General features: G+C 53.3%; 1 protein-coding gene across 1 annotated transcript in view; it reads left to right on the forward strand.

Annotated features, from left to right (window-relative positions):
• Positions 1 to 16,155, forward strand: part of LOC138480684 (ras-related protein Rab-38-like) — a 203,273-nt gene that overhangs the window by 169,255 nt on the left and 17,863 nt on the right. The window contains exon 3 of the mRNA XM_069612361.1: positions 2,776 to 3,056. Coding sequence (XP_069468462.1) covers positions 2,776 to 3,056 — 281 coding nt within the window. The remainder of the gene's footprint in view (positions 1 to 2,775; positions 3,057 to 16,155) is intronic.

Here is a 16,155-nt window from a genome sequence, read left to right on the forward strand (position 1 = left end):
GAATACGAATAACCGTGGGTGGTCCAGGATATTTGCCATGGTTATGCATGGTATCTCTGTGGTTGGATAGGGATCACCATGGATGAGGTGTGATATCTACCCTGGATAACGGTGGTAAAAATCATTAACCACCCAAGGTCAATCCTATCCAACCACCGAGACCATGGATAACCATGCTAAATATCCTGGACCACTCATGGTCATCCATGGCCAACCATAGAGAGGCAATGGATAAACATGGTAAATATCCAGGACCACCCATGATGGTCAAGTCCAGGATATTTACCATGGTTATCCATGATCTCTTAGTGGTCTGATGAGAATGACCATGTGACCATGGGTGGTCCAGGATATTCACCATGATTATCCATGGTCTCTCAGTGGTTGGATAGAGATGACCATGGATTATCCAGGATATTTACCATGGTAATGCATGGTATCTCTGTGGTTGGATACGGATGATCACAGGTGGTACAGGATATTTACCATGGTTATGTATGGTATTGCTGGGTCTGGATAGCGATGACCACAGGTGGTACAGGATATTTGCCATGGTTATTCATGGTTTCTCTCTGGTTGGTCATGGATGACCATGGGTTATCCAGGATATTTACCATGGTTTGTTTGTTTGTTTGTTTTATTAACATTTATATAGCGCACAGCAGTCCAGGGATATCGTGGCACTTGTTACAGGTACAGTCTTAGTTACAGAGTCATCAGCAATATATATACTGGGTACAATAGTTAAGTTATTTACATTTATATTTCTAGTTATATACAGTATGCATATATGGTTATACATGGTATCGCTGTGGTTGAATAGCGATAACCACAGGTGGTACAGGATATTTACCATGATTATCCATGGTCTCTCAGTGGTTGCATAGGGAAGACCATGTGTGCGGTGAGATATCTACCATGGATAACAGTGGTAGAAATCATGGACCACCCATGGTTATCCCTTGCCAACTATGGAAAGGCCATGAATAACCATGGTAAATATCCTGGACTGGACCACCAGCCTCACACTCTCTCTCAAGCGTTCTCACTCTTTCTTTCTTTCTTTCTTTCTTTCTTTCTTTCTTTCTTTCTTTCTTTCTTTCTTTCTTTCTTTCTTTCTTTCTTTCTTTCTTTCTTTCTTTCTTTCTTTCTCACACTCAATCTCTCACATTTGATCTCTCTCACACATTCTCTCTCACACTCTGACTCCCTCAGTCTCCATCTCTCACATACGCACACACATTCTCTCTCTCCCTTACCCTCTCTCCCACACTCTATCCCATCTGTCCCACTCTCTCACTCATTCTATGACACTCACTCTCACTCTAAAACTCTGACTCTCTCCTCACACTTCTAGCTCTTGGAATCCATGCTATATCTTTAAAAGTGGAAGTTGAGTTTCTAGATTAAGACCTAAAAGGACAGCGTGGAAAACATTCATTATAGATACAGGCCGATCAATACAATTTAAACTTTGCTTAGTGGATCTAAAAGTGGCCACACATAATATTTACAAGCAAGTCCTGATGAAGACCTGAGGTGTTCAGGTCGAAACACCTGTTTACCTATTAAAACAGATGTGCACCACCAAGTTACGAGTGATTGTGGTTATTATATGTGACTGCAATTATAAGGACCTTTATTGATTTAGAACGTAGCTCTTTGGCAATATAGCAATGTTTATGTTAGTTAATAAATGGGGCGGCTCCTGTGACAAGGTTCAGTGAGCACAGGGACCTCTAACGAGCAGCACTGTGTGTGTGTGTGTGTGTCCTTATTTACAGGTGGGTAGGCCTCATCTGGACGAAGCTCTGCCCCGCAACATTGCCGATCAGGCGGTTGCTACACGGATCCATTTCCGCGTGGTCGTGAATCCGCTGTCCCGCTGCTGGGAACGCGGCGTACTGCTGTTGAATTCCCCTACTGTGTACATGAGCCGTGTACAGCCAGACCACCTCGGGCGTGGCTCGCCGACGGCTAAGCAAGAGAGGGCCCAAAAAGCCCTGTCACAAAGCATTCATCCCGCTACTCTACCGGGCCGCCGTCGGTGTGTCAACGCTACCCAACCTTCCCGATCTCTCCGGCACGGCCACTCAACACAGTGCGCAATGGGAGAGCCAAGCCCCTACTGACATGGGGTGGCAGAACTATCCACGCCCACAAGGTCTATGCACCATTGGGTTATCGGATCCTCATCAACCGGAAGGAAAAAAAACAGATAAAGGGAATAGGGCTGCTGCTGCTACCTGGAGTGCTTGGGCCCCACCACCACTCAGCAGCCTGATAAGCCCTAGGTGGTGAACTACGCAGTGCCGCTGAGAGAAAGACATTGCAGCAACAGGATCACCAAAGAGGGTGACAGCTCCACAATGCCTCTAGAATCTACTCCTTTGCAGCTAGTCTAGGGAAATGTTACGGGTACGCAGCGCATTAAAACAGAACGACTGCCCTTCCTACCGCTCCGCTCTGTAACAGCAGAGGTGGGAAGGCACTTGGCTAGAATGATTTAGCACCGGCAGAGTTGCCACCTGGGATAAATCCTCCAAACCCCAGTGGAGTCCAATGAGACCCTAACCCCCAAATGAGCCGCAGTAACGTGGCAAACCTGCCAAACTCACAACGGGGGCCGGTGGAGTGGGTGAACGTCGCCTCTCTAGGTGTGGTGCAGGTGGTCTTCGCGTGCCCTGATTAACCTTTTGAAACAGTGACATTGTGTATGGGCTTGTTGAGCTGTAGGTCTTCTTCTGGGTTCTCATCTCTTCTCTTGGTTCACAGGTCAGGAACGCTTTGGGAACATGACGCGGCTGTACTATCGCGAGGCCGTCGGCGCGTTCATCGTCTTCGATGTGACCCGGGCATCCACCTTTGAGGCCGTGCCCAGGTGGAAGGAAGATATGGACGCCAAGGTCTCCCTCCAGAGTGGCAAGCCGATCCCCATTATCCTTTTGGCCAACAAGTGCGACCAGCTGCCCGAAGGCCTCGGCACCGACCTACCCAGACTCGACCACTTCTGCCGCGACAACGGCTTCAGCGGCTGGTTCGAGACCTCAGCAAAGGTACAAACTATACACCCTCTACTCTACTTACCTCAGAGATGTAAATCGGGGCCTTATCATTGCCTTGTATTAGCATAACTATTACAAATGCTACCAAAAATATAGCATATCATCCCCGCGTCGGTGTGGGTACATGGCCAGTAATGGCACAGCAGCCCGAGCCTAGGCAGGCCCCAGCGTAATGTGGGCCATTACCGGCCATGTACTGCCCCCGACAAGGGGGTGATATCTATTTGCACCCCAGGATTTGCCCGGGTTGAAAATAGTTCAAGATCCAATTTTCAATCTCCCGTTAAAAAAACAGGATGGCCGCCGCCTTAGGGCGGAAGGAGCATTGGGACCCGAGCGCAAAGCTGCTGTCCAGCTGGTAAGTGGGAAGGAGGCAGTGGCGAAAGGGAACTGGATGTCTTTGGGGTGGGGGAAGGATGGGGAGTGCTTTGTGTGGCTGAAAAATGTGGGTGGTACACTGTGTCTTCTCGCCTGCATTTCCAGCCGCCTGATTGGCTGAGCACCCTTGCAGGGTCCGAATATGCTGTTCATTTTAGGTCTTAATTAGTGGAAATGAAAACAAGATGACACTGTTGTGGCCCACGTGATGATCATGTTCAGTTATGTTATTGTGTTTTGCACCATGACCTGTTGCCCTTTGCATGGCCTCTGGGCCTCTGGCATATCTGAAAAAGAGGGGTTCTGGGGTTGGTAATGGGGAGAGATGTAAAAACAATAACCCGTGTATCTGTCCATTTTGCACCAATAACATTGTACATGCCCATTCTTTGTCCCCCAAGTAACGTGCAGAATGAGACTTGTCTTCTTTTTGGCATAAAAAGGCTGCAGATTTATTTTCACAACATCATAAAAAACACTGTACACATTAGTGAGAATAGATCTGAAGATGCGGCGACTGCTCCGTGTCCAACAACCTGCTTCCCCCTTTTCTTTCCACAAAGTCCTCCGTAGGCACAACTCTCCCAACCCTTCGTGTCTGTGCCTCGCCTGCCCTTGCAGGTGTTCTTGGGTGGGGAGAGCGCCGTTTCTTTGGGGGAAGCTGAGCCCTTATTGTTACCACCAGACGCCCGTGCCGTTTAGGCTCCCAAGAGGCGCTGGTCCGAAAAGAGCGAAGACCCTTCCAGCTTTCTCCTGGCTCATTCGGAGTCTGTCTCTTGTGCTTGGTCGCCCAAACACCGCCACGCCACAGGTGGGTTACCGTCCACCGTGGCTCCTCCCTTTCCTCATTTTACCTTTCCAAGAGTTTTGTACTGAATTCCAACCAAGGAGCTCCAACCCCTTTGCTGACAACTGTCTGCCTTCCCCTAGCTCGTACTCTGGGGAATTTGTGTTAATCAGCCCATGCCCACTCTGTGAAACAACTCTCCAGGAGCTTAGTGCACTTTTTGCCCCAATTTTGTAAACTTTACCATGCCCCCTGTTGGCCAGTAAACTCACTCTTTTGTAACTTCAACCAGGGGCTTCACTTTGACCATTTTGTGCCTCTTCTGGGGAAGTTTCAGCCCCTACCTCAGCCCCTGCCTGCACTGCGAAACACCTCTCCAGGAGCTTAGTGCACTTTGCGCCCAATTTTTGTAAAATGTTCCATGCCCCCTGCTTGACCCATGCACCAGCTCTATTGCATATTCAACCCGGTGCTTCACTTACGACCACGTTGTACCTGGCCTGGGGAGCCTTCAGCCCCTACCACCTTTCCTTGCATGAACTCAAACCACCGGCTCCTAGTTTACCCCCTCTGTGGTCGCTTTTCCCCGACATACTCCACCCATAGAAATTCTTCTCCCATTTATTAGAGTAAGGCTCCCCCCCAACTTAACCTTGCTCTGCCTGCCCTTGCAGGAGTTACTGACTGGGGAGTGCCGTTCTTGATGGGTGAAGCCGGTTTTTTAGTCCTTTGTTCGCATTTTACCTCTGCATTCTTGCTCCCTTGTCCGCCGAATTTTTACTTGTCCCGTATGCGCCACTTCTGAATTTTTTAAAAGAGAGGCTCCCCCTTTCCAGTTTACTTATCATGTACGGCCCCTCTCCCTACCCTAATATACTGCAGGGTAATTGAATACCCTGGTATATGCGGTGCTAGGTTACTTAAAACCCGCTTAATACCCAGAAGTTTCACCGAGCCGTCCCAGCGGTTGACCCTGAGCTGCTTCGTGCCCTCTTGCTCTCCAAGTGAGATAATAATTCAGCCTCTTTACAGGACTAGGAACCCTCCTGCCTCTGGGCACTGCTCATTATTCCCGAAAGGCTGTGTTTGGCCCTTCCTGGATGTGAACCTGTGTGCAGGTTCTGCACCGATGTCAAAAGCGAGCGCTCACTCCTTTTAAGCAGTTCTACATGGTAACCAGCATCCTGCGAAAACCTGTGACCCAGTACTGCAATTGTAATGCGGTAAGGTTTTTCCCCCTGGGCCACCCATGCAGAATGCGCTTACCCCTGTGAATATCTCTGCTTCCCAATAGCCGGTCCGGCCAGTATTTATGCCTACAAACCGTGAAGACCTTCCATAATTCAACCCCAGTGCACTAGGTGCAGTCTTTTGCTCAAAAAAGCTTGGTCCCCTTCAAACCGGTAGAGTCCTTCCATCCTATCCTTTTAGCTTCCGCACCTCTTCTGTAATAAACACACAGTGGTTGGAGGCCGGCGGGTAATGATCAACACCCAGTGGATGATGTCACTAACCCCTGTGACATCACCAGATGGCCACGTTGCAGACCACTTTTCCCAGCATATTGCCAGCTTCTGTGTCTTTCTAGCTCCGTCTTTCCTTTCTTTCCTGCTAAGCTGCTCCAGCCCAGGCCCCAATAAATCTCTAGACATCTCCTCCCTCTCATGTGTACCCATGTGCTATGTTAATAGGCCTGGCGCCCCTGGGGTTTGTAACTGATTGGCCCCAGTGCCCAATCTCTAACAAGTTGAGCATGTATTCATAGCCTTCCTGTTCCCTTCTGCAGCTCAATGGGTAGCCCGGGCACTCTCCCGTGCTTCAGTGCCCCTACAACTACCAGACCTCGCAGTGATGCGGTACCCCACCATGTCTCACACCTGGCACACCTGCCTTGTGGGGGAACCCCCTTGCAGATCCACCTCGACAGATCAGTAACTCACCTGGGCCCCTCATGAACCTTCACCCCCGCACCCCCCCCCCGGCCAAATCAGATATACCCAGGGGGGTCCCTGAAAGCTGATGCACTTCCCCCATTAAATGAATCCCGTTGGTATATAAAATGATGAGTTATTGATAACATACTTAATACCCTGAAGTTTCTCTGAGCGGACCCGATGCTCGACTCTGGTCTGCTTCGTGTCGTCTTGCTCACCAGGCGAGATATAACTCAGCACTTGTATAGTGCTACGAACCATCAGGTATCTGCGCGCTCCTTATTATTACTGAACGGCTGAGTTTGGCCCCGCCGGGACCCGAACCTGTGGCAACCGGTTCTGCACAGATGTCAAAGCGAGCGCTCACTCTTGCAAGGCAGTTCTACATAGGTACCGGCACCCCACCCTGCACCGCAATGGTAAGGCAGAAAGCTTATCGCCCCGGCATCGCAAGCCCTGCCATCATTTTGGGGAACTTGCCCTCTCGTGAATTAGGTGGTTAAGAGCAGTAGCTTGAGAGAGTGCTGTACCACTAACCCCCTGACCTGCATACTGGCAGGTGGGTCGCATTCACGCCCCCCCCCCACACACACGTTCGTGGCTCCTGTCTTCCCCAGGGTTGAACTGGGGGGGGATATAAAGGCTCCCATGGCCTCACTCCGATTTGCGACGAGGGAAGCTGAGCACTGTACGTGGCCATATGCAGGCACGCCCCCAAAAGCATAAAGGGGCAAAATGGATGCCCGGCAATAAATCTGCAAGTTACATCTCCATTGAAATCGACAGTAGCCTGCTCCCTGATGACTGTACCACCTGGCCCACTTTCTGTGCCCCTGCATCCCGTAGTGCTGGGGGCTGCCCTCCAACTTCTCACCCCTACCTCACCTAAACCACAATGCGCGTCACGTTATATGAAAAACTCACCCTTCATTAATATTCACGGGTTCACAAGAGAGAAATTACTAGCCCTTTGCCAGCCTGGGCCACTCTCTTTCCCCCCACACCAAGTAGTACTGGAGGCCTCCAATTCCTCTCCCCGGGTTCACCTTAGCCACAATTCGTACCTCATTCTCTCAACAACTCACCCTTTGTCACTATTCAGAAAGTGGTTCCCAACAGAAAAACAACCCTCCCCGTTCGGTAGAACTTCCTTCCGTGTAGGCCGCTTTGCCACTGATGCCCACACTGCTTTGGTTCCAGTCTGCCTGTGTGCTGCATGGCTAATCCGCCACAGCACGCTGTGTGCTGCATGTCTGTGCTTGCTCTAGTGCAGTTCACCCGGAAGCAAGGCTGCGTGATTATTGCTGCCCTGATGCACACAATCCGCCAATACCCTTCTCCCCTCAAAGTTCCAACCATTTATTTATGCTCGAGTTGCACCCCATCTACCAGTGAATGACCACTGCATTATGGTGTTTGAAGTCCGTGGGATGGGGCGGAACATGGACTAACCTTATTAACTTCCCCTCCCGTAATTCCGCTAGCATAGCTCTCCACTCACCCGCCTTGTAAACAGCTGACTCACCCGCCAAGCCTCATGTACGCCCATTCGTTTCAATGGGCCTCTCACCCGCCAAAATTAAAATCGGGTGTTGTCACCCACCTTTGCGACACAAATGGGTGCGAGCTATGCGCCAGTGTCCGTCTACTATGCCCGCGCCCGCATCTCACCAGCCAGTTCCCACAGGCACCTCCGTCGTGCATTTCTGGCACACACACATCCTGCCTGCTAGCCACATTGTGCAGTAGTGAAGAGCAGCCCCCAAGCTAAAGTTTCCAATGCATTCACCATCCAACACAGTGCAAAACAAGCATATCGGCGCGTGCGCGGCCACATTAATCTTCCTCCTGTGCAAAAATATTTTGAAAACTGGGCTTCTCATTCTGTAAAGCCTTTGCAACATGGCTCGACAAATACCATCTTCTGCGCCAAGTCGCACCAGTTTGCGCCCCCGGGGCTAAAGCAGCCCTGAGAAAAGCCTGCACACTCCCTTCCGGCCCGCAGGTCACTAATAAAGACATCCCACTGGCAGACACATTAACATTTATTAACGCAAAACAACCTTCCTAGTGCCAGGCCTGCCCCCATCGTTGGCTGTCCTTCCACGTGCATTTACCCCAAACGTTAAACCTCTATTACAGTACCTAGCAGAGGCCTCCTCCCAATGCAAGGATTCGCGGGAGCCGGGGTCCATACTCTCACCCCTACCTTCGTTCCTCTTTCAATCTGTCATCCAACATTCGGCTCACCCAACAATACGCATAATGTTAATTCCCCTCATTGTGCTAGCGCCAATAAAAACATAACTCTGGCATACATGCCTCCCAATGCATAATCCCCCCTGAAGAGCAACCCCTGCAAACACTCGTGGGCCATCCGTACCAGCCAAAACAACCCCGGTGCCCGACACAATCTTAAATCCAGTGCTGAGGGTGGAAGTTAGGTGCGCCCGATAAACCGCTTCCTTTCTTCAACGACACCAACTTATCCAACAGAGGGCAACCGCTACATTCAATAATTCCATTTAACTTGGGCCATGTTTTCATGGGCCGTGGCGCTTTTGCCCAAACCGCTGACGCTACCCAGCAGGCACAGTAACGTGCTGAGCTATCTCACCTGCCGATTGGTATTTCTAGCTTTAAGACAAAGCTGCGCCGCTGTTGACTTGCTTGAAAGCACAGCAACCAATGTGCAACATTTTCACCCCCCTTCCAACATACCTGGGAAACGCATGTAAATGACCCCTGTTGCTGAAGAACCTTGGCCACATGATTTCCAACATTGCTGGGGGGGGTTGGTCCACCCAGCAGATAACGGACATGTGCCTGACGTGCTGCCAGCCTAGGGGCCCTTGACCCGCTTCCTGTCTGCAATCACACCTAGCCGGTGGTGCACCTTACACTCCCTTCACTGCTTGAGGTCACTTCTGCAGCGCAACCCGATTATATTGTCCTGCATTGACCGCCTGGGACCCTGGACCCCTGAACTTAAACACGGCCCAGCGCCCTGTGACACCACTCCCACAGCCCCACCAACGCCGGATTAGTTACTTTCCCTCCAGCCAGACCTTCTCTCTCCCTTTCCGCGACTGAAAACCTCCTACAAAACGCCACAAGAACTGGAAACTCCTTGCTGGCCATAGTGAGCAGGACCCCAACTGGAACCTGGCCCTTCCGCGCCTGGGCTCAGCAACCAACTCTGGAGCAGGAAACTCTTCTGCGGTGAGGGGCCGGTCGGCGTCCTTCAGCTGCAATCCTTCCTTTGTCTCCGGCGGGCATCCTTCAGCTGCAATCCTTCCTTTGTCTCCGGCCGGCGTCCCTTGGCTGCAATCCTTCCCTTGTCGGCGGGCGTCCTTCGGCTGCAATCCTTCCTTTGTCTCCGGCCGGCGTCCTTCAGCTGCAATCCTTCCTTTGTCTCCGGCGGGCGTCCTTCGGCTGCAATCCTTCCTTTGTCTCTGGCCGGCGTCCTTCAGCTGCAATCCTTCCTTTGTCTCCAGCCGGAGTCCCTTGGCTGCAATCCTTCCTTTGTCTTCGGCAGGCTTCCCTTGGCTGCAATCCTTCCCTTGTCTCCGGCCGGCGTCCCTTGGCTGCAATCCTTCCCTTGTCTCCGGCCGGCGTCCCTTGACTGCAATCCTTCCCTTGTCTCCGGCCGGCGTCCTTTGGCTGCAATCCTTCCCTTGTCTCCGGCCGGCGTCCTTTGGCTGCAATCCTTCCCTTGTCTCCGGCCGGCGTCCCTTGGCTGCAATCCTTCCTTTGTCTCCGGCCGGCGTCCCTTGGCTGCAATCCTTCCTTTGTCTCCGGCCGGCGTCCCTTGGCTGCAATCCTTCCCTTGTCTCCGGCCGGCGTCCTTCAGCTGCAATCCTTCCCTTGTCTCTGGCGGGCATCCTTCAGCTGCAATCCTTCCTTTGTCTCCGGCCGGCGTCCTTCAGCTGCAATCCTTCCTTTGTCTCCAGCGGGCGTCCCTTGGTTGCAATCCTTCCCTTGTCTCCAGCCGGCGTCCTTCAGCTGCAATCCTTCCTTTGTCTCCGGCGATCCTTCCTTTTTCTCCGGCGGGCGTTCTTCAGCTGCAATCCTTCCTTTGTCTCCGGCGGGCATCCTTCGGCTGCAATCCTTCCTTTGTCTCCGGCCGGCGTCCTTCGGCTGCAATCCTTCCTTTGTCTCCGGCCGGCGTCCTTCAGCTGCAATCCTTCCTTTGTCTCCGGCGGGCGTCCTTCAGCTGCAATCCTTCCTTTGTCTCCGGCGGGCGTCCTTCAGCTGCAATCCTTCCTTTGTCTCTGGCGGGCATCCTTCAGCTGCAATCCTTCCTTTGTCTCCGGCCGGTGTCCTTCAGCTGCAGTCTATCCTTTGTCTCCGGCCGGCGTCCTTCAGCTGCAATCCTTCCTTTGTCTCCGGCGGGCGTCCTTCAGCCGGGCGTCCTTCAGCTGCAATCCTTCCTTTGTCTCCAGCCGGCGTCCTTCAGCTGCAATCCTTCCTTTGTCTCCGGCCGGCGTCCTTCAGCTGCAATCCTTCCTTTGTCTCCGGCCGGCGTCCCTTGGCTGCAATCCTTCCTTTGTCTCCGGCCGGCGTCCCTTGGCTGCAATCCTTCCCTTGTCTCTGGCAGGCTTCACATGGCTGCAATCATTCCCTTGTCTCCGGCCGGCGTCCCTTGGCTGCAATCCTTCCCTTGTCTCCGGCCGGCGTCCCTTGGCTGCAATCCTTCCCTTGTCTCCGGCCGGCGTCCCTTGGCTGCAATCCTTCCCTTGTCTCCGGCCGGCGTCCCTTGGCTGCAATCCTTCCCTTGTCTCCGGCCGGTGTCCCTTGGCTGCAATCCTTCCCTTGTCTCCGGCCGGCGTCCCTTGGCTGCATCCTTCCCTTGTCTCCGGCCGGCGTCCCTTGGCTGCAATCCTTCCCTTGTCTCCGGCCGGCGTCCCTTGGCTGCAATCCTTCCCTTGTCTCCGGCCGGGCGTCCTTCAGCTGCAATCCTTCCTTTGTCTCCGGCCGGCGTCCTTCAGCTGCAATCCTTCCCTTGTCTCCGGCCGGCGTCCCTTGGCTGCAATCCTTCCCTTGTCTCCGGCCGGCGTCCCTTGGCTGCATCCTTCCCTTGTCTCCGGCCGGCGTCCCTTGGCTGCAATCCTTCCTTTGTCTTCGGCTGGCGTCCCTTGGCTGCAATCCTTCCCTTGTCTCCAGCCGGCGTCCCTTGGCTGCAATCCTTCCCTTGTCTCCGGCCGGCGTCCCTTGACTGCAATCCTTCCCTTGTCTCCGGCCGGTGTCCCTTGGCTGCAATCCTTCCCTTGTCTCCGGCCAGCGTCCCTTGGCTGCAATCCTTCCCTTGTCTCCGGCCGGCGTCCCTTGGCTGCAATCCTTCCCTTGTCTCCAGCCGGCATCCCTTGGCTGCAATCCTTCCCTTGTCTCCGGCCGGTGTCCCTTGGCTGCAATCCTTCCCTTGTCTCCGGCCAGCGTCCTTCAGCTGCAATCCTTCCTTTGTCTCCAGCCGGCGTCCTTCAGCTGCAATCCTTCCTTTGTCTCCGGCAGGCGTCCCTTGGCTGCAATCCTTCCCTTGTCTCCGGCCGGCGTCCCTTGCTGCAATACTTCCCTTGTCTCCGGCCGGCCTCCCTTGGCTGCAAACCTTCCCTTGTCTCCGGCCGGCATCCTTCAGCTGCAATCCTTCCTTTGTCTCCAGCCGGCATCCTTCAGCTGCAATCCTTCCCTTGTCTCCGGCCGGCGTCCCTTGGCTGCAATCCTTCCCTTGTCTCCGGCCGGCGTCCCTTGGCTGCAATCCTTCCCTTGTCTCCGGCCGGCGTCCTTCAGCTGCAATCCTTCCTTTGTCTCCGACGGGCGTCCCTTAGCTTCAATCCTTCCCTTGTGTCCGGCCGGCGTCCCTTGGCTGCAATCCTTCCCTTCTCCGGCCGGCGTCCCTTGGCTGCAATCCTTCCTTTGTCTCCGGCGGGCGTCCTTCCTTTGTCTCCGGCAGGCGTCCTTCCTTTGTCTCAGGCGGGCGTCCCTTGGCAGGGCCCTGGGGCTGTAAGAACTGCCTGCTGCGGAGGGGGGGGCGCCCGTTATATGGGGCATCCCCCGCCCCTTTCCTTTGTTTGCCCTTCGGGCTTTTGCCTGACTTGCCGCGCTTTGGCGGGCACCCGCCCCCTTACCCAGAGAGGGGGTGGGGCAGGGAGGAGGAGAAGGACCTCACACAGGTTATTGGCAGCGGTCGAAGTGAGCGGGAGCTGTCGGGAGCGGTGCTCCTCTACTTTTATTTTAAAAAGAAACCGTTCCGGAATGGTTTAATTTTAAAATAAATGTGTAGGAAGAAGTTGAAACTTGCACTTTCAGTGCACTGCACTGAACGTTCCCTTAACCAGCAGGCGCAAGTGTTTGGGGGTGTGTATTGTGTGTGGGAGGGGACGTGGGTTGATGGGGTTTGCGGGGAGCGGGTGCAGGCCCGGAAACATAGTTCCACTACTTCTTTTTGTACACTTCGACCACTGGTTATTGGGGTGCCTCCTCCATTTCCTTCGCCCTTCCGTCATCACTTTTAGATAGCGAGAGCGTTGCAGGCAGTGCAGTGCGTGGCAAATGCTACACGCAAGAAGCACGTGTCTTTTGCCCATGATTTTCCAACTTTGTGGGTCCTCTGCGACCTTTACTCTAACAGAACATAGGGCGCTGGAGATCCCCTCCATGACGTGCACACACGCTGCCGAGCACCGACCCCCGGAACGCGCCATCTGGAGGGGGCGCTTGCAAACAGCCCTCACTCAGGCCAAGTAAATGCTCCCAGAAACAGTGAAGGAGTCATGTCTCGCGCCTTTCACACTACTTGGAATTTCATGTCTAATTATATCTGTTATTATTTCTTGTCGTTCTATGTGCGTGTACAGAGTTATTCCTGTAAAACCTCTCTTCCGTCATCACACCTGGATGCTCACACGCCTGTGTCTCTTCTCATGAGGACACTGCCTTGGTAGATCTGCCCTCAGATCAGCTCTTCCCCTGGATCAGCCCCCTTGCCTGCTCTCTGCATGCACCTCTCTCGTCTCCTGCTCTCTGCTTGCACCTCTCTCCTTCCCCCTGCATGCACCTCTCTCCTACTCTCTGCTTGCACCTCTCTCCTGCTCCCAGCTTGCACCTCTCTCCTGCTCCCAGCTTGCACCTCTCTCCTGCTCTCTGCTTGCACCTCTCTCCTGCTCTCTGCATGCACCTCTCTCCTGCTCCCACTTCCACCTCTCTCCTTCCCCCTGCATGCACCTCTCTCCTACTCTCTGCTTGCACCTCTCTCCTGCTCCCAGCTTGCACCTCTCTCCTGCTCCCAGCTTGCACCTCTCTCCTGCTCTCTGCTTGCACCTCTCTCCTGCTCTCTGCATGCACCTCTCTCCTGCTCCCACTTCCTCCTCTCTCCTGCTCTCTGCTTGCACCTCTCTCCTACTCTCTGCTTGCACCTCTCTCCTGCTCCCAGCTTGCACCTCTCTCCTGCTCCCAGCTTGCACCTCTCTCCTTCTCCCTGCGTGCACCTCTCTCCTGCTCTCCGCTTGCACCTCTCTCCTTCTCCCTGCATGCACCTTTCTCCTGCTCTCTGCGTGCACCTCTCTCCTGCACTCCGCGTGCACCTCTCTCCTTCCCCCTGCATGCACCTCTCTCCTGCTCTCTGCGTGCACCTCTCTCCTGCACTCTGCGTGCACCTCTCTCCTTCCCCCTGAATGCACCTCTCTCCTCCCCCCTGCATGCACCTCTCTCCTGCTCTCTGCGTGCACCACTCTCCTTCCCCCTGCATGCACCTCTCTCCTGCTCTCTCCTTGCACCTCTCTCCTGCTCCCTGCTTGCACCTCTCTCCTTCCCCCTGCATGCACCTCTCTCCTGCTCTCTGCATGCACCTCTCTCCTGCACTCTGCGTGCACCCCTCTCCTTCCCCCTGCATGCACCTCTCTCCTGCTCTCTGCGTGCACCTCTCTCCTGCTCCCTGCTTGCACCTCCCTCCTTCCCCCTGCTTGCACCTCTCTCCTGCTCTCTGCGTGCACCTCTCTCCTTCCATCTGCATGCACCTCTCTCCCCCCTGCATGCACCTCTCTCCTGCTCTCTGCTTGCACCTCTCTCCTGCTCCCTGCTTGCACCTCTCTCCTTCCCCCTGCATGCACCTCTCTCCTGCTCTCTGCTTGCACCTCTCTCCTGCTCCCTGCTTGCACCCCTCTCCTTCTCCCTGCATGCACCTCTCTCCTGCACTCTGCTTGCACCTCTCTCCTACTCTCTGCTTGCACCTCTCTTCTTCCCCCTGCATGCACCTCTCTCCTGCTCTCTGCGTGCACCTCTCTCCTGCTCTCTGCTTGCACCTCTCTCCTGCTCTCTGCTTGCACCTCTCTCCTGCTCCCTGCTTGCACCTCTCTCCTTCCCCCTGCATGCACCTCTCTCCTGCACTCTGCTTGCACCTCTCTCCTACTCTCTGCTTGCACCTCTCTCCTTCCTCCTGCATGCACCTCTCTCCTGCTCTCTGCGTGCACCTCTCTCCTGCTCTCTGCTTGAACCTCTCTCCTGCTCTCTGCTTGCACCTCTCTCCTGCTCTCTGCTTGCACCTCTCTCCTGCTCTCTGCTTGCACCTCTCCCCTTCTCCCTGCATGTACGTCTCTCCTGCTCTTTGCTTGAACCTCTCTCCTGCTCTCTGCTTGCACCTCTCCCCTTCTCCCTGCTTGCACCTCTCTCCTACTCACTGCTTGAACCTCTTTCCTGCTCCCTGCATGAACCTCTCTCCTGCTCTCTGCAAGCACCTCTCACCTGCTCTCTGTGTGCACCTCTCACCTGCTCTCTGCATGCACCTCTCTCCTGCTCTCTGCTTGCACCTATCTCCTGCTCACTGCATCCACCTCTCTCCTTATCCCTGCCTGCACCTCTCTCCTTCTCCCTGCATGCGCCTATCTCCTGCTCTTTGCATGCCCCTCTCACCTGCTCTCTGCTTGCACCTTATTTATTTACTTATGTATTCGCATTTTTAAAGTGTGCCTCAGCCCAGGGCCATCGTGGCGCTGTTACATGAGAGCATTTCTGGATACAAAGGAATTCATAGTGGTTACATAGATTCTTACAAGTTTGTGATACATTTTGCGGTTACATAGTATAAGCAGGCATAGATTGCATTCTATACTCTTATCTTGGGGTTAACGGAGCAACTCTAGGTAGTACGCTGGCAGATATGTCACGGTGGTTAGGTTCTTCAGAGTGATAGACAAGACGTCAGAGTAAGGGAGGTTATGTGAAGAGTGTGGTGTTAAGTGATTTGCGGAATGTTAGAAGGGAAGGCTCTGCTCTGAGTGTGTTAGGGAGGGCATTCCAGAGTTTCGGAGCTACGGGGGGGAAGCTGATGCCTCCGGCATTGGCTCTTTTTATGGATGGGACGCAGAGTTGGTTAGCACGGTGACTTCTTGTGGGTCGTGTGGAAGTGTTTTTGGATAGTGTATCAGTGAGGTATGATGGGGCGGAAAGATTGATACATTTATGCGTGAGGATTTTAAAATGGATCCTTTCCTTGACTGAGAGCCAGTGAGCGTCGCATCTGGCATGGGATATGTGGTCGTATTTGGGGATTTCTAGAGCTGCCCTGAGAGTGTTGTTTTGTGTGATTTGGAGCCTGTTAATGATCTTAGTGGAGGTGCCTGCCAGAAGGGCATTGCAATAGTCAAGTCTGGCTCCAACTGTGGCCCTGGCTATGGACAAGCAGGTTTTTTTTTTATAAAACTTTGTTTTTAGTCAAAAAGACCTTTACAAATAATTCATAGTCCAATTCATAAATAGATTACAATTAAAGAATAAAAACAAAATAATCCATAAACAACAGAAACAACATATATGATGTATTATACATTATCCAAAAAACAACATACACCCGTATAAAACTGTACCCATACATATGGATAGTTAAATAACTCTTTCAATTTCGCTCTCAATAATCTTTGCCAGCTTTGTTGTTTTGATTATAGAAGCGTTAGTGGATCCCCACATACATTTTATCCAAATCCATTCTCTAGCTAAGATC

The sequence above is a fragment of the Ambystoma mexicanum genome, chromosome 5p (assembly GCF_040938575.1).
Source record: "Ambystoma mexicanum isolate Mex_15411 chromosome 5p, UKY_AmexF1_1, whole genome shotgun sequence".
Classification (NCBI taxonomy): Eukaryota; Metazoa; Chordata; class Amphibia; order Caudata; family Ambystomatidae; genus Ambystoma; species Ambystoma mexicanum.